The sequence below is a fragment of the Lepisosteus oculatus genome, chromosome 7 (assembly GCF_040954835.1).
Source record: "Lepisosteus oculatus isolate fLepOcu1 chromosome 7, fLepOcu1.hap2, whole genome shotgun sequence".
Taxonomy (NCBI): domain Eukaryota; kingdom Metazoa; phylum Chordata; class Actinopteri; order Semionotiformes; family Lepisosteidae; genus Lepisosteus; species Lepisosteus oculatus.
The window spans coordinates 37,998,861-38,017,080 of NC_090702.1; the positions used below are offsets into that span (position 1 = coordinate 37,998,861).

The window sequence follows — 18,220 nt, forward strand, 5'->3', positions numbered from 1 at the left end:
TTTGACCAATCTGCTTCAAACCTGATAAACATCATTCTCTTAATACCATTCGAGTACAGTCCGACAACATTTCTGTATAACCCAGGAGGATCTAGTGAGTGGCATTTTCTTCTCTTACTGCTAATCACCTTGTGCCACAAAATTCTCCTTTAGAAAAATTTGTCCAATTAACTACGAACTTGGATCCTTTGGTGGCAATATGATTAACGTGGATGTCCATTTTGCTGATCAGACTTGGTAGGTTTCATTGTACTGCCACCTGCTTCAGATTTGCACTTCATATGTTGCAGTAATCACCTTCTTAGAGTAAAACTGCTCATAACGCTAACCACTCTTCTTCAAAAACCATTTTGTGAATGGCAAGTTTCATTCTAGACTGCCCTTACTTTTCTTACAGTTCATTCACACTGAAAACAAGTGAGCAGGAAGTCCACGAAAAGCTTGTGGTTTCCTAATTTTTCTTGACTATTCAGAGAAAAAAGAAAATAAAAGATTCATTTTCATTTTTTATTGGCCAAGTTTCATAATATATGATTAAAATCCAAAACAAACTGTTAACATCACTTATTAAATGAATGAAAACATTACAGTCAATGTTACTGGCCTATAGTGCAATGTTCACTTTAGGGGTAGGTGCAAGACTACAGAAAAACTAAGAAAGCTAAGAAAGCTGAATCACATTAATGCTACAGTTAATGCTTACTGTATATGTGTGCTTCGGGGTTTAAAATTACAGGAGTTTAAGATCCCTTTTTTGGTCATTGGTACAGTACATACATATTTTAATAAAACAAGCAAACTGTAAATTCACCAAATCACTACACCTGCTGTACAGTGTCCTATTACTTGAAATAACTGAGGCTAAAGGATTTCTGCATTCATCACACAAAGTGTGTAACAATGATTGTCTGAAATGCACTTTACTTCTAAAAGGACTTGCATCACTCAAAAATACATATTCCTTTTGGAAAAAAATAAAATTAAAATGTACAGTATAACTCAGTATAGCAAACATGCATTACCTATATAGTGTACAGGACAGTATTTGCCTAATTTGAAAATGAGCTTGTTGTCGTAAATTTTATTCCTTCAGCTTGTAGGCGATTTAATAGAGGTCCATAGATGTTTTTGGTTAAGGGAAGAACTAGTCCTTTTGTCTGAATTTCTCCTGAAAAACAAGGAAAAGTGTTAGAGATGAATTTCTGTAGCTCATTGTACAGTACATCCTACAGTATATATTCTAATCAAATGATTACTTTTTTCACTTTGCTTAAAAAACAGATGCAGTCTATAAATTCTCACCATCCAGCACCATCTTTGCAGCAATCGCTGCAGGATAGCCCACAGTTTTAGCCATCGCAGAGTATCCCTTAGAATTTCCATATACGACCAGACTGATATGCTTGGTTTCTAATTCTCCAGTGGAGTGTCTTATGCCCACATCATTTCGTAAAATGATCATATCACTTTCATCCTTCTCTAAAAAAAGAAAAAAGATCACTCATTAGAAAGAAATGTTTTTACAAAATGGAAACATCATTAACTCTTTACTTCATTATTTATTAATGTTATGTTACATTACACTTGGAAAGCAAAGTGGTGGGGTGTTTATATGTTCACCTTCTGTGGGGAGTTTATATGTTCTCCTTGAGGCCATGTTTGTGTTCTTCATGTGCTACTTTTCCTCCAACATTCCAAATACTTCTAAATTGTCCCCCATATGCATGTGTGAATGAGTGCTCGTGTGTGTGTACCTTGTGATGGACAGGTGTCCTGTTCACAATATATGCTGCCTTGCATTCACTGTCTGATGAGTTAGGCTGTGGCTCACTGTGAACATGTATTGGACTAATTAGATACAGAAAATGGATGATGAATGCATACATTATACTTAGAAATTCTATTGCCAGACTTCAGTATTAAAAAAGTAAATCAGGTTATTCTTTTGCACATACCAAATGAGAGCTTTGCTTCCAGGTGTTTTGCCAGTGCATCTAGCACAGTATCTGCCTTTGGAACAGGATGCTCACTTAACATGTCAAACCTAGCAAGAATACAATTATCAGGTTTTACATCAAACACTTGATATTTCAGTTATTAAATTATGAGGGAGATTTACATTAAAGAATTCCTGACCAGTTCAGCATCTGCATCCTGTAATCATCTTTCCCAATTTTGTTGTAGACGGCCTCTTTAAATTCATCCATGCTGACTGATGGCGAAATTCCAACAAGATGGCATAGAAGTTCTTTCTGCGGGACACCATTAAGGAAGCAATTTAGGCAGCACCAAGGATACTCATAACTAAGTATTCTAGCTTATCTTTGGGCAAACCTTTGATTATTAAAATATTTACAGTTTACCACAATTTGTAATAGACTAAAGAGAGAACTGTGTGAGAAAGAAGAACTCTTCAGATACGTTTTAAATTTTACATACTTTTACAAAATATTCAAAAGTAATACACAGTGCTTTGTTTACACAATTCAATCATTCAGAAACAATTCAATTTCTAATTAAATTATCTCTTTTCCATTTGAGAATATTTTACCTAGACAAAGTCAGCTGAAGAAATCTCAATTTCAAAAGTGATTTTTCAATAATGATAATCAACTATAGGAAGAGTTTATATGATTATAAAGATGTGTCATTCTGATGAAACAGTCAAAGGGCAGAACCTGTAACAGGATCATCCATTTTGTGGCAATTCACCTGTGGGTTGTCAATCACACTAAGTGTACAGACAGATTGGTATGAAGAGATGATTTACTTTCTAAGTACTTTCACTGTTTTCTCAAGACCTACCCATGTAACCGGAGCACTCCCAGTGTTCAGCATTGGACAGGGCTCTGTGTTTATCAGACCCAACTTGAGAAGCCCACTCATAGCATTGGAGAACCCCTGTTGAAACAGAAAGGATGAGCACTGCATAGATGTATAAGCTTCAAGATGACAGCACAATATTTATCAAGGTCTGAATACTGAATACAGCTATTGAAAATACTTTCTGAGGACACTATTTTCAAAATTATGGAACTTTTTATGGATTTATGGAAGTCTCTTTTAGGTCTTTAAAATATAATACTTAATACTACTTAATATACCCTTTAGTATTGCCAAGCAACAACAACAAAAGACTGCAACGTACCTTGAATCTCAACGTCCCCCTTATCACTGTTTGAGCTGACTGGATGCCATAAGGTTCAACATACTTAGTGCTGTCCCTATTGGGGAACCCCTCTAGATTAAAGCCTGGGAAGAAATCCAATGGAGTAACAGAGTCCAACAGAGCTCCTCCTGGAGGAACGTTGATCACCTGAACACAGGGGGCAGAGACACAGAGAAATGGCACGTGTCAGATTTCGGTGTGTAAGTATGCATTATTATGCATATTCAGTGACTGCACTTTTTGCTGAGCACTTTTTGCAGAGCAAATCCATGCCTGTGTTGAAAGAAGTGTATCATTATCTTTAACTTAAACAACATTTATATAAATGCCTGATGGAAAGATTATTTTTGCTGGAGAAGTCTTGATGCTTATGAGGCCCCACTCAATATCCAGGAACATGAGCTCTAGTTAAGATCAATTACAAGGGACAACAGAAATCTAATGTATACTAAGCTTGATGCTTACAAAGAAGAACCACTACTCTTTCCTCTGCTTAGCAGCAAAAACACATCACAATGAAGAAATATACAGTAGAGTCTCAACATGCACAAGGGAACCTTGCAGTCAACTGTCGCAAATTGCCCAAGTTGCATATAACCAAGTCCATCTCTATACAGTTGTGTCATGTACCAAAGTATATAGTGTTTATGGTTAAAATACATAAGTAACCCTCCTTTATATGCTAATTAAAGTACTAATGCATTGGCTTGAGGTTAATTTAAATAGCATTACAAATCTATAGTGATCAGATGAAAAACTACATGAATCCTCATCTCCGTCCAGCTTGCACTTTCTTTCTCTGCCTCCATGCTTATCGCCAATGCACTGTAATAAAACAGGCAATAAAACCTGTAAAGTCATCGCCAGCCTGTCATTCCCCACAATGCAGACATGGAACCTGAAGGTTTCTGTACAATATATAAAGAAGACCAGGTTAAGATGCAGATGTTGGGTTGTGTGTACATGGCCAGGTCTCCAGAAGAGGCTCAGTCACTACTCGATTCGTCTCAGGTACCTAGACTGCTGTGCTGCTAATTTGGAAGTTGCGATTAACAATCTTCAGCTCAGTTTGCTTTTCTTCTATGCAAGACCCCTGCCAGATAGAATTGTGAATAAGCAAATCTGTGAATGTTAATTTTGCAGATGTCGAGAACCTACTGTATAAAATAAAGAAATTTTAGAAAAGAAAATTAACACGTATTTCTTTTAATTTTAGGAAGTTTAAGTTACAAATGGCACACATTAAGAAGTTGCCTACCTTTCCATCTTTCAAAAAGGTAGCAGGACTGATGGTGTTCAGCAGGACCCCATAAGGACTCCAGCTGAACTTGTAGCGCAATGGGTTGTCGGAGCACTCTGGGGCAGGAAGTCCTCCACAGAAAGATACGTAGGATTCCACCTGAAGTCACAGTGTGAAAGAAAATAAGCTTTTTCCCTCATTAAAGACTGCACATCAATAGCGTTTCCACACTGCCCTAAATTTAAAATTACACACTTCTGCAAGAGAAGAATTACTGTAATATTATTGACAGCCCGACTGTCTTTTTACTCGCTCAGTGCCAAGTGCGTGCTGAATTTCACCCACATTATCCCTACATGATACAAAGACAGCAATCACATCCCACCTCGTTCAGCAGGCACTGTGAAAATGTGTGATCATAACACATCTTGAGAGGCATCTCTCTCATTGTTTTTGAAACAATGGAACGTCGGGTGGGAGACAGTGTTGGGTTTTAGCAAAATTAATCCACCAGGTCAAAAAGGGAAAAAAAGCACAAATGATGCCATCCTCACAAACACATGGTATCTCAAGCTGTTAAATCTCAGAATAATACAATCTATAAAAAAAAACTGGAAGAAGCGAAAGATGTAAATTAAGCTTCAGAACCTCCATAATTATTTAATCAGTAACACTTAACGGTAATAATAACCAAAAATGAACAAAAACTGATTAGAAAGCCTATCAAATTGAAAAATGTTGAATAGCAAATTTAATTGCAATGGTGTCATATGATACTGGTTGGAAATATTGCAACAAACAAATTTGATCCTGTTCATGTATACATACACACAACTATAAAATATAAAAATATACTTATGTCGTCCCTAAACTAGTGTTGAATCACAAATTAAATGGCACAGATGAAGGTAACTACACAGAACACATTCATAATGCCCTGTTTATTGAAAATGTACACACTTTAACTATTGAAGAACATATGACAGAACATATAATATATAATGCTAAAGCACTACACAATATAACGGTTAGAACCGCAAGCCTCTGTGCTGCAACTGAACTGTTCCGGTAATGCCCACCAATATAAACATGTGAAACTGCTAATTTATTTACATATATGGATTTAAGAAATGAATAAATGACATACCTAAATACACATTAATGCACTGTCCCCTGATTAACACTGTAAGTACAACAAAATGTACCTGGTTGAAAGGTTAGTCAAAGGTAATTAATATGTGCACACATACAGGCTGAATCTTTTTGGGATAGCAGCACTCAAGCTAAGATTGTACCCTTGTTATACAATCTTATTTCATTCCTTGAAAACTGCTTGTAAAGTGAAAACATGTATGATTGATATTCAATTCCCATTCCATCCAGAACTTGAGGAAAAATGTTCCCTGAAATTCATTAGCCGAAGCATGAACAACAGATATAAAAACAATACTAATTTCTGGTATTGTACAGAACAATGTTACATTGTTAGCAGTCGTAAACAATTAGGTACTATATGCACTTGACACATAAGCCTTTATTATAAAAATAAAAAGTAAATTCCTCATGAGAAGAAAATGCTCTACGAGAACCCAGTTCGTAAGAGTGAAAATCTGCTCGTTAAATGAAAAAAAAACAGAAATCACATAAATTAAAACTCATACAATGGTTCCTCGTATAGTTAGGGATTAATGTATATACTTTTTGCATATTTGTTAGTGATTTTATGCATGACTTCCAATACCAGGTCCATCTCTGAGTAGTGCTAGGTTGAAAAAAAGCACACAAAATTCCAGAAGGTGATAAGTGTAAAAGGTGTAGCATACTGCTATTATTTACACAAAAATATACGTACAATGCATCCATCTGCTGCTGCCTGATTGATGCAATCCATTGCCAACATGTGATCAATGCCAGGATCTAGACCCATTTCATTCACAATAGTTATGCCAGCGTCTTCTGCACTATGGACAATAAGGAATGTATAAAAAGTTAACATGGACTAACAAGCTAATGAGACTGCAATGATTAGTTTCACATCAAATCATTTACCTATTCAGGGCAACAGTATAGAGCAGTGGTTAGGGCACTGGACTTATAACAGGATGGCTGTGGGTTTGAATCCCAAGTGAGACACTGCTGTTGTACCCTTGAGGAAGATACTTCACCTGAATTGTTCAAGTAAAATACTTATCTGTATAAATGTCACTGGAAAAGAAGTAGCATTACTACATATATTATGCATAACAGGAGATACCTTCTGATTTGCACATCTTAATTACTATTAATGAATACTAAAGTAAATACAAGATGTTTTTGTAACTTTAAACAGCATTGATTTAATTAATGGTTTAGGATTATTTAAGCACATTAAACGTTTTAAAACTATAATTAAAATCAATTAATGTTATGAACCTTATTTATCAAGTATGCCAATTGAAATGGAAGACTCCCATGTTACCACTGTATGGAAAGCTTGAATTGTGAATAAACAGCAGACCTGCTGGAACTTACCTTTTCTGAAGTTCTTTCATGGCTGGAGAGAGGTAACTTGCTGTGACCATGTTCACTTTATTATTAATACAATGTTTTGCAACCATGGGGTGAAATGAATAAGGCAGCAAACTGTTAACAGAAAGAAAAATATTCACCAGGCGCCAAAGAAAAATTAGAAAATTGTACGAGAAGAATGAGTCGATTAAACTTAATAACAACAAAAGTTTCAGATCTTGAAATAACACAAGTCTGATACCAAGGACAATAAAAAAAATCAGATTCTTAAAAATGATAACAGATACTGGAGAAGCTGATAAACAATTATAATAATTAACCGAAAGAACCATACTCCTCAATTAGATGAACTGCAACTACATGTGTACATTTTTCTTGAGTTCTGAAAACAAAACAACTAGATTCTACATGTTTTGAATATTCGTTAACAGTTAACACCAATTTGAACAAAAACAGATTTTTTGTACTGTGATGTAAATACCTGATGACTAGATCATGGTCTTTAATAAGAGAATTAAGACGGTTCTCCTGATTGGTCACATTCAGCATAACAGGGATGGTGTTAGGATACTTGTGAGCTAGCTCTTCAGCCTGATCTTTCATCACAGATGCTGATTAGAAAGAGAAAAACATATAATGATCAAGTGAACATGGAACGGATTTAAGTCATGATGATTCGCTGACAAATTGGCTGGTAAATCTAAATTAACCAGAGCATTAACACTAAATAACTGCACAGGAGAATTTCTAAATTGTTATGCAACTTACTTTAAAAAAACATGAGCACATTTTGTACCAAGTACAGTGCTGTATATTCTTATTACTGATACTGTATATGCAAATCTAAAACATATCAACTATGATCTTAAAGTTAATCTTTGAAGGAACCAATGAGTTTTACAGCAAAGTTCATTATGATTGTTATCCTGCAAGGAAGCAACACAGCCCTTACCTACTGTTACTTGTGTGCCTGAATCTCTAGTGAGGTACTCGATGACTGGCCCAGATACATATCCAGATCCTAGCAACAGCACTCTCCGTTTACCACCCATTTTAAGAATCTGTGCATGTTCTCTAAAATAAAAAAAATATTTTATCAGCAGTAAATTCATACGATCACAGACATCAACATTGGCATCTTCTCCAATAATACTCCTGGGTACATTGACAACTGTCTTGAACTTCTTCCATTAGTAAATTCTTTCTCACTTTGGAATGGTGGACTTCATATTATTTGGAAATGGCTTTATAATCTTTCCCAGACAGGTGAGCAGCAACGATTCCTTCTCTGAGACCTTCACAGATATCTTTTGACAAAGGCATGATGTGTTACAACAAACCTGAGTGCTCCAGACCAAACTCACAGTTTCTTACTTTATATACAGGTGGAAGCACTTCCTTATGATCAACTAATCATGTGCACTTGTGTAGCAGCACTTAATTCGAAATACTTCTTAACTGACATGGAAGCAGTAAGGGAACGCTTACTTTTTCACACAAGACTTCTGAGTGTTGGGTGATTGTTTTATTTAGTACAGTACATAATGACACTTATGTGTCTTATTTGTCACTCGAGGTTAGATATATCTACTGCTGGGACTTTGTGAGGACTTGGTGAAGGTCAGATATGTCTTAATACGTAAAATAATAGAATTTTAAAGGGGAACTGCAGTCCCAATTTCTCAGACCAGTTATTAAAACTTGGTAACAATTTAACAATAACAAAAAATAAACCAATTGACGGTATAAAACTTTTACAAATTTCAAATTAAGCACAACATAGTGAACTTTGTGAAAGTACTATAAGTCGCTATGTTGTCGCAAACCCATGGTCTCACCACCGGCAAGAATGAGAGTTCCCATGAATTGTGACGTGATGCGGCCCCTTACTGCTCACTAGTAATGACTGATGTAATGTACAAGCAAATAAGGTAAAGGTTGTGGAGCAGACATTTCACCGCAGAAATGTTCTAATTTGTTCCGCATGCAGAGTTAACAAGTTGTATTTGCCAGCAAACTGTGTCAGAATCAAGAGCAATATTTCAATTGGATTAAAAGAGATGTAATAGGGGTGTCACTAGAAGTTTTGTTGCCTCGCTCTGAATATGGTGCTGCACATACCTGGAAATTTAGTCTATTTTGTGATGTAAATTGTTGGTTTTACAAGTAACTATGTACATGTTACTTTTATTGTGGTTTCAAATGCACTCACCAAAGCTGATTCTTTCTAACCCCAAATAATACAAATAGTGTTGCACTCTCTTTTAAGAGAGTGTACTTTCCTTTTCACTTTCTTTCACATTCACAAGAATATCACAAATATGTTTTAGGCTATGAGTTTTAAAGGAAATAACTCACAAGAAATTGTACCTACTAGCTAGTAGGATAAATGAAATTTCTATAAACTAGACATGATTCAATTATCAAATTAATATGGTTTTACAAATAACAGGCACTTCTAACTATATTTATATATTCTATAGACAAATAAATATTATTTATTCTAAAAGCTTAGGTATTTAAATCCTTGTAGGGATCAAACACTATTTAAGGGTCTAGCTGTTTTGAATATAGTGCCAATTATTTTACTTTTAATGAATGAGTGAATAATATACAGTAGCCAGGAATGCCAACTGTTGCATCTGTGATTTTAATGGAAAACTGTTAATGAATACCAAAAAAGAATTAAAGTGGCCATTTCTTTTATTCACTCAAACTAAACATATTGCCATGTAAAATGGAAAAAAACAAACACATCTAATCAAAAAAGAAAAAGCTTTCTAGACACTTTGTAACAAAAATAACATTTTGTTGTATTGGATTTTATCAGTTAGGAATTTTATTTCTTGAATATCCAGCTTCCAAATCAACAATATTCTCACAGCTTGGGCCAAATGTTAGCTTGAATCGCAAAGATAGAAACAGTATAAGCACTCATCTGATTTAATTTTGCAATGCCTTTAATCACATAAGTATTTAATTAAGCTTTTAGCGAACATCATGTGGTTTACTGATTCTTTCACTATCTTTTCTATAAGGAAGAAGGAAGAAGAGGGTAGTTTTCTTCCAAAGAGAGTTCTAAATGTACTTTTATAGAAAAAAATGAATAGTTCTTATGAATAGAAAAGACATGGACACTCCAGGCTTATAAACCTTTAGCTATGAGAGCCATTTAAGTGTACTTTTAAGATGAATCAAGGAACAAAAACATTCACATATATATATATATCAACATGGAAGGCAGATAACTTGCAAAGCCAAGATTTCACTATCAATAATATGGTTCAAATCATAGTAGGAAGTCAAACATCCAAAAACTACCAGAGACAAAGGAAGGTGGGTTTATGGATTGCCACTATGTTTTCCATGTCCATACTATTTTCTGTAAACAGGATACAATTGGCTATTCTGTGGGAGATGTGGCACTAAAACACAAGAAAGGCTTACATATTGAGGGACTGGAGGAAAAATAAAACTACTGATCTTATTAGATTAATATCTAGGGCTGGTATAACAGGAGAATTAATATGCTTAGCTTAGTAACAATCCTACCTGTATCTCCCCCAGTCTACTCTGAATTCATACAACCAGGCAGATATACAGTGCCTTGCGAAAGTATTCGGCCCCCTTGAACTTTTCAACCTTTTGCCACATTTCAGGCTTCAAACATAAAGATATAATTTTTTTATTTTATGTGAAGAATCACCAACAAGTGGGACACAATTGTGAAGTGGAACGAAATCTATTGGATTTTTGAAACTTTTTTAACTAATAAAAAAATGAAAAGTGGGGCGTGCAAAATTATTCGGCCCCTTTACTTTCAGTGCAGCAAACTCACTCCAGAAGTTCAGCGAGGATCTCTGAATGATCCAATGTTGTCCTAAATGACTGATGGTGATAAATAGAATCCACCTGTGTGTAATCAAGTCTCTGTATAAATGCACCTGCTCTGTGATAGTCTCAAGGTTCTGTTGAAAGTGCAGAGAGCATCATGAAGACCAAGGAACACACCAGGCAGGTCCGTAATACTGTTGTGGAGAAGTTTAAAGCCGGATTTGGATACAAAAAGATTTCCCAAGCTTCAAACATCCCAAGGAGCACTGTGCAAGCGATCATCTTGAAATGGAAGGAGTATCAGACCACTGCAAATCTACCAAGATCTGGCCGTCCCTCTAAACTTTCAGCTCAGACAAGGAGAAGACTGATCAGAGATGCAGCCAAGAGGCCCATGATCACTCTGGATGAACTGCAGAGAACTACAGCTGAGGTGGGAGAGTCTGTCCATAGGACAACAATCAGTCTTACACTGCACAAATCTGGCCTTTATGGAAGAGTGGCAAGAAGAAAGCCATTTCTCAAAGATATCCATAAAAAGTCTCGTCTAAAGTTTGCCACAAGCCACCTGGGAGACACCCCAAACATGTGGAAGAAGGTGCTCTGGTCAGATGAAACCAAAATAGAACATTTTGGCCACAATGCAAAACGATATGTTTGGCGTAAAAGCAACACAGCTCATCACCCTCAACACACCATCCCCACTGTCAAACATGGTGGTGGCAGCATCATGGTTTGGGCCTGCTTTTCTTCAGCAGGGACAGGGAAGATGGTTAAAATTGAGGGGAAGATGGATGCAGCCAAATACAGGACCATTCTGGATGAAAACCTGTTGGAGTCTGCAAAAGACCTGAAACTGGGACGGAGATTTATCTTCCAACAAGACAATGATCCCAAACATACAGCAAAATCTACAAAGGAATGGTTCACAAATAAACGTATCCAGGTGTTTGAATGGCCAAGTCAAAGTCCAGACCTGAATCCAATCGAGAATCTGTGGAAAGAGCTGAAAACTGCTGTTCACAAACGCTCTCCATCCAACCTCACTGAGCTCAAGCTGTTTTGCAAGGAAGAATGGGCAAGAATTTCAGTCTCTCGATGTGCAAAACTGATAGAGACATACCCCAAGCGACTTGCAGCTGTAATCGCAGCAAAAGGTGGCTCTACAAAGTATTAACGCAAGGGGGCCGAATAATTTTGCACGCCCCACTTTTCATTTTTTTATTAGTTAAAAAAGTTTCAAAAATCCAATAGATTTCGTTCCACTTCACAATTGTGTCCCACTTGTTGGTGATTCCTCACATAAAATAAAAAATTTATATCTTTATGTTTGAAGCCTGAAATGTGGCAAAAGGTTGAAACGTTCAAGGGGGCCGAATACTTTCGCAAGGCACTGTATAAAGAGGCAGAAAGACAGTGAGGTCTGGTGAGGTGAAAATATTTAACTGAAAGCCTGACATTTATTAAACATTTCCCTTTAATAAATGCAAGTCAATTGTTCTTTTTTTTCCCCAATACACGGTAGCAGTAAGCAGGAACCTAGCCTAGCCTAGCAAACACACAGAATATATCCTGGACTGGATGCCAGACATTTGCAGGACAAAAACAGACAGACTTGATTTACTACTAAACCTGGACATATCTCTGGCTGGTAGGAGAAAACCAGAGCATCTGGGAAAAGCCTGGGCAACCACAGAGAGATCATGCAAAAGCATACAGAAGGCACCCTAGGAATGAAATGCCACCAAATTCTGATCCACCATCTTGAATCTTATAGCTTCAAATTTGAGTGTCATTTTTCACGAGGAACCCTTCAAAAAGCCTTCCTGAGAACTGAAGATATGTCACTGTCCTTGTTGCTTTTAAAAAAGTTATAGAAAATGAAGTCAAATAAGACTTTCCATTCTTAAGACCATCGCGGCTATATCTAAAAATGCTATTATTTTGTAAAAATTCTCCATTTAGCTTCGACTATTATTTCCATAGCATTAGCAGTAAATGTAAAGTTATGTTAATGTAATGGCAAGTAATTTGTGTAACAAATCCTGATTTTATTTACAGTCTTTAGAGAGTTCCTTTCCTGTTTTTTCCATTAAACAATTTAGGCCACATTTTTGTAATTTATTAATTGAAATCAACATACAGTACATTTCATTTTTGTTTTTGAAGTTTAGCCACCTTTTTCTCTGATGATCCTGTTTTTTTGTGTACCAACATCACGGCTTATTAGACAAAATAAATAAATAAGAGTGTCTTAAATTTGCAAAAGAAATGCATTCCTGATCTGTTCATACACTACTCTTGTGTCCATAACTGCAATAGATTGTCTACATTAACAGACTATCAAGGACTTAATGTCTTTTTCAGTTTAACAAATATGCATCTTAAAATGACTGTATCCTCTTGTTTCAGCTGTTTAAGATTTTTTTTAAGATCACTTTATTGGCAATATACAATTTATTGTATTAGGAATTTGTCTTTTCACATACCCCAACTTGCTCTCAATGAGACACAATGACAGGGAGAGAAGTTTGGGGTCAGAGCGCAGGGTCAGCCATTTATACGGCACCCCTGGAGCAGTTGGTGTTAAGGGCCTTGCTCAGGGGCCCAACAGAGGATTCCTCTGCCAGCCACAGGATTTGAACCGGATTTGATATACTAAGATTTGTAAAAATCCAACAAATGACTATTGGAAGCAATGGCATGTTGCCTTTTTAATACCCACCTCTGTACATATAGTCCTCCCTGTCTATGATGTGTATTTGTTCTAAAAAACTGTGACAGTATGATATACAGTACACACCCATCATCCTCCTCTAGTCACATCTCAGTTATTCTTATAGAGTAATAATTACATGTTAATACAGTTGCTCATGGAATTTTCTTGTTTAGAGCATTTGGAATTTGTTCCTTAGGCTTCTAGCATTAATTTCTAAACATCTAAAAACAGTTGTATTACTTGTTTTATGTCTTTTCTTAGTATCCCGAGGCTTAGGTATCTAGAGGTTTTAGCAAATGGTCAATTCACAGATATGGAACTTAATACCTTATGGGGAGAATTAGGCATGGTTCTGCAGCTTGCAAAACAAGCATTTCCATAGTAATATTTTTGTTACAATTGCTATTTATTTCAGAAATAATCTTAGTAATTATTGACAGTAGGTCTTTAAATGAAAATGAGTACTGGTTACTTAAAAAGCATTGTTTTCCCCCTATAAATCAAGTTACTGCATGTACAAACAAATAATATCAAGCAATTATGATATAATATCTTACGCTGTATTCGAGTTTGTTTTATTCATTATTAGTAGAGAGCATTTTCTTTACTTTTTGTATCTTGTTTTTATTACTATGTTAAACACTGCACTACTGTAATAATTATTACATCAAGGTAAAAACTGAAAAGAAAGTAAATTAAGTGTATTAACTTCCCTCCCTCAACCTGTTCTCTTTCTCAGAATTTCTTTTCTTACCTTTTCTGCACAAGATTACAAAGTTTGCGTTAAAAATACAATTTTTGCTCAGTGATAAGATGCACAAATTTAGTAAAAAGTATTGTAACGCAACGGGGGTTCAGGCGGGCACCCTTGCCGCATTAGGTCGGCCCCCCACCGTCGGGGGCTCGAACCCGGGACTCCCGCGTCACTCAACAGGGACCCAGCCTGGTGAGCCAAAGAGAGATCTCCCTACAGCCCAGTAGCTGTAGTCCTGCTATCACAGGGAAGGGCGGTGACGTCACCTGCTCTGGTACGCCGGCTCTTACACAGTGCCTGTCGGCCATAAGCGTTACAGTATAAAGACTTATACACAGTATTTGTTTTATCTTCCAATGTCAGATTGAAAAACACTTATAATAGCTGCAACAACATGAAATAGAAGGAGCCAAGAGCATGCACAGTATTAAAAAAATAAAAGGATAAAATCCTCACCTGCTTTCCCTGAGTTTCTGAATATATTCGAACTTTGGAGTCAGCCTTCCATTAGATGCAATTACTGCCTATAATCAAAAAAAGAAAATCAAAATAGATTCATCTTAAATCCACAGAAAGATGAGACACTGACTCCTGGTGGTGGGTGTGACTGTGATTGATCAGTTACCAGAACAGGCTTGAAAGGTACAGGCATATTCAAAGTTTAAGAAGAATAAGCAAATGTGTTTTTAAGGAGTTGTACTGCATAGAAACATTATTTTGAAGAATAGTCTCGATATTGGGAATGGAAAGAAAGTAGAAAAGGTTAGTATGGCCATTAAAAAGGTAGTGAATCTTAGCTTTATTTAGCATGAATGAACTCTCTGGACAAATACTGTTGTATATTAAGAGAAAATTCAAGTTCTGGGGATCTTTTGTTGAGACGATTGCCTTCTGCAGTTCTGAGTGAGATACATGGAAGTGAGCACTGCACATGTTTTTTTAAAAAGAAAAAAAACTTCTAAAACTTACATCTCTCACTTGGGGGGAGAACTGTTGTTTTTCCAAAGGAAGTGCAGCATCTGAAGAAAGCTGTGAAGCACAGAAAATATTTGTATTATAAGATTAAGAGGTCTAGATGGTATGTGTATTGTTTTTGTTTTAGTAAAATGAATTACCTTGTCAAGAAAACCTTCTCAACATGCATAAAATAGCATAGTGATTTAGAACTAAAATATAATCAGCATCTTTTACATCTCACACTAACTCATGTTTTTATCCCCTTTAACCTTGTTTCCTTTGTTCAGTTTTTAGTGATTGCAAAGTGTATACATCGACTCCCCCTGGTTATGTAAGTGTTCGGTTTTTCAAGTCTTTATGCAATCCGAATCTTGTGTAAATCGGAAGTAACCCTTTCTTGGTTGTTGCTTATCGTAGAGAGTGGCACATAGCAAGAGAGATAATGGAAACTGCAGCTAGCAGGCCATGACGTATAAAGAAAATTCCAATCTTTACATGTGGGGACAGGAATGAAATATCGATAGATGGAAAAAAAACATTTCAAAAATCTATAATTAGAACAATTAAACACAAAATATAGCATACACTTAAAAATACATAGTACCATAAATATATCTGATAATATTACAGTTTAACAAACATGTCAATACAGTACTGTACATCTTTCAGCACTGTACTGTTCAGTAATTGGACACAAAAATAATATGCACAATAAATAATAAAAATAATACAATCACTTGGGTGCATCCCTGGCATGATTGCAATGCAGAATACTCAAAATCTTCAATACAAAGCCGCAAAATAATAGACAAGGATTACCACACACAAAAGAATGCTACAAAACAAAGCAAAACTAAAGTGTAAAACAGGGCCCTGTTGGAGACCACATTACTTCTCCTCCTGGATACTGGATACTATTAAAATGATTTGCTTTAAACCAAAAGACCAATTATTGATACTGTGGGTGAAGAAACAGAGCCAGATTAATCTCCTTTTATTGAGACACCTGAGCTTTTTGTCTTTCAAACGTTTTGACATTTCTGGGGGCAGTGTGGCTATGGATGTAATCAGGCTGTTCTCCACATTGAGTCTTTTCCTCTGCTTGGTTTTGATTTGGGTCAAAGCTGAGAAAGCCACTTCACACCAGTAGGTAGATCCAAAGGGTAAAAGTTTATTAAGTGCATATTTCCCCAACTCAGGGTATTCCTATACCACATCACACCAGAACTGTGTCAGGGCCTTGTCTGCATGTTTCATCTTCAGCCCACGGTCTGAGGACACATCCATCAGATGTTCCTGCAGCCTGGCAGGAAGGCTGCCGCTGCTCTGTCACACTGAAAGGGTTCCTGACCCAGTCCAGTTTAGCAGACCTGGTTTCAATGTCACTGAAGTATGAGTTCACAATTGCTTTCACAATTTTCACTATAGCAGCTCTGTCTGTGTCAGTGGTGGTAAGATGGGCATCAAGCAGTGGGAAACAGCTCACATCTCCACCCTCACATTTCCTCGCCCACAGTTTGACCTTCCTTATGAATCCATTCACCTTGTCATACACGTTCAGGGGTGTAGGTCCTCCTTCAGAATAGCACATACCTCGGTGCGATGTTCAAACAGTCTCTCTAGGGTTTTGCCACGGGATAACCACCAGACATCAGTATGAAGCAGTTGCTGCTCATGCTCTGATCCAATGTCTTGACAAAGACTTTGAAACAATCTGTGATTTACAGGTCTGGACTGGATGAAGTTGATCAATTTAACTGCATCGTTCAAAACAGCACTTAACTCGGGGCTCATTATCTTACTGGCCAATGCCTCCCAGTGAATACTGCAGTGTATCCACTCAATGTTGGGCTTTACCTTCTTGACATGCCCGTGCAACCCATGCACTCTGCCTATCATCGCTGCTCCCCCGTCAGTACATACATGACTGCACGATTGATTTCCAATCCAGATCGTTGACCTTGAAAACACTAATTATGACTTGAAAAATGTCCTCACTGGTAATCTTCTCTGTAAGCTTCTTGCAAAACAAAATATGCTAATTTATGTCAGACTCTTCTTTGTAATGGACAAAGGCAATCAGCTGTGCCTCCCCACTAGTATCTATTGATTCATCTTACACCAAAGCGAACTGACCTGCTTGATTCAGTTTTCCACCATTTGGCCAACAATATTAAGGGACATGTCATCGATCCGACAGCAGACTGTGTTATTTCATAATGGAACTGTTTTGATTGCATCAGCTGCTTTATCAACCATCGTTTCCGCCAAAATTATGGCTGTGGGGAGAACGAGTTCCTCGCCGATGGAATGAGGATCCTTTGACTTGGCCACAAGTAGCGACACAGCAAAAGAAGCCTCCCGTGCTTTGGCTGAATCGGTTGTGGCTTTCTTCAGTTTGGGGCTTTCTTCAGTTTGCTTTGACTTGACTTTAGACAGTTTTCGTTGGAAAAATGCATCAGTCTTACCAACGTAGGAGGGGTGTTTGGTGCTCAGGTGCCGCTGTAGATGGGCTGGCTTCATGGAACTTCACGCAGAAAAAACACAGTGGCTATGGTTGGTCCGCAACCGTACATGTAAAGCCATACAAAACATACTGATCTTGGAAATGGCGATGTTTGGGCTTTGTCTCTTTTTTCTTTTTTTCGGTAGGCTCACCTAATTTGAATTCATTCTGTTATTGCCACTTGGAGTGATAGCAGCCGATGTTTCAACCATACAGTATATCCATTAGCTCTCTACTTTTGCTCGCTAGCTTTCGCGCTTCTCTCAATCATAAGAAGTGGTGTTACACCTGACACAGGCAGGTGGGAAACTAGATGAGGTGTGTGCTGTGCAATAACGCAGGAATGACTGTTATAAATAGGCTACACTAGACATCAACATCTCACCGATTTAATCTATTATTTATTTATTTAGTTCCTAATCACAATTATGTTGATCGGAAGTGAAACAGTATTTGACATATTTATTAAAATGTCAAGTAGTAATTTCTATTTTGACAATTAAATTGAATCCACAATCTACCCACGTACCCCT

General features: G+C 36.9%; 1 protein-coding gene across 3 annotated transcripts in view; it reads right to left on the bottom strand.

Moving 5' to 3' along the window:
- Positions 1–493: 493 nt before the first annotated feature.
- The window catches only part of aass (aminoadipate-semialdehyde synthase), a 28,254-nt gene continuing 10,527 nt past the window's right edge, over positions 494–18,220 (bottom strand). For all 3 annotated transcript variants that reach the window (XM_015352525.2, XM_015352526.2, XM_015352527.2), the window contains exons 12-24: positions 15,194–15,253; positions 14,681–14,748; positions 7,870–7,991; positions 7,399–7,528; positions 6,921–7,031; positions 6,262–6,370; positions 4,428–4,568; positions 3,149–3,316; positions 2,806–2,901; positions 2,137–2,252; positions 1,956–2,044; positions 1,303–1,479; positions 494–1,168 (exon numbers count right to left, since the gene is read on the bottom strand). In XM_015352525.2, the coding sequence (XP_015208011.1) occupies positions 1,050–1,168; positions 1,303–1,479; positions 1,956–2,044; positions 2,137–2,252; positions 2,806–2,901; positions 3,149–3,316; positions 4,428–4,568; positions 6,262–6,370; positions 6,921–7,031; positions 7,399–7,528; positions 7,870–7,991; positions 14,681–14,748; positions 15,194–15,253 (1,506 nt within the window). In that variant the 3' untranslated portion in view covers positions 494–1,049. The remainder of the gene's footprint in view (positions 1,169–1,302; positions 1,480–1,955; positions 2,045–2,136; positions 2,253–2,805; positions 2,902–3,148; positions 3,317–4,427; positions 4,569–6,261; positions 6,371–6,920; positions 7,032–7,398; positions 7,529–7,869; positions 7,992–14,680; positions 14,749–15,193; positions 15,254–18,220) is intronic.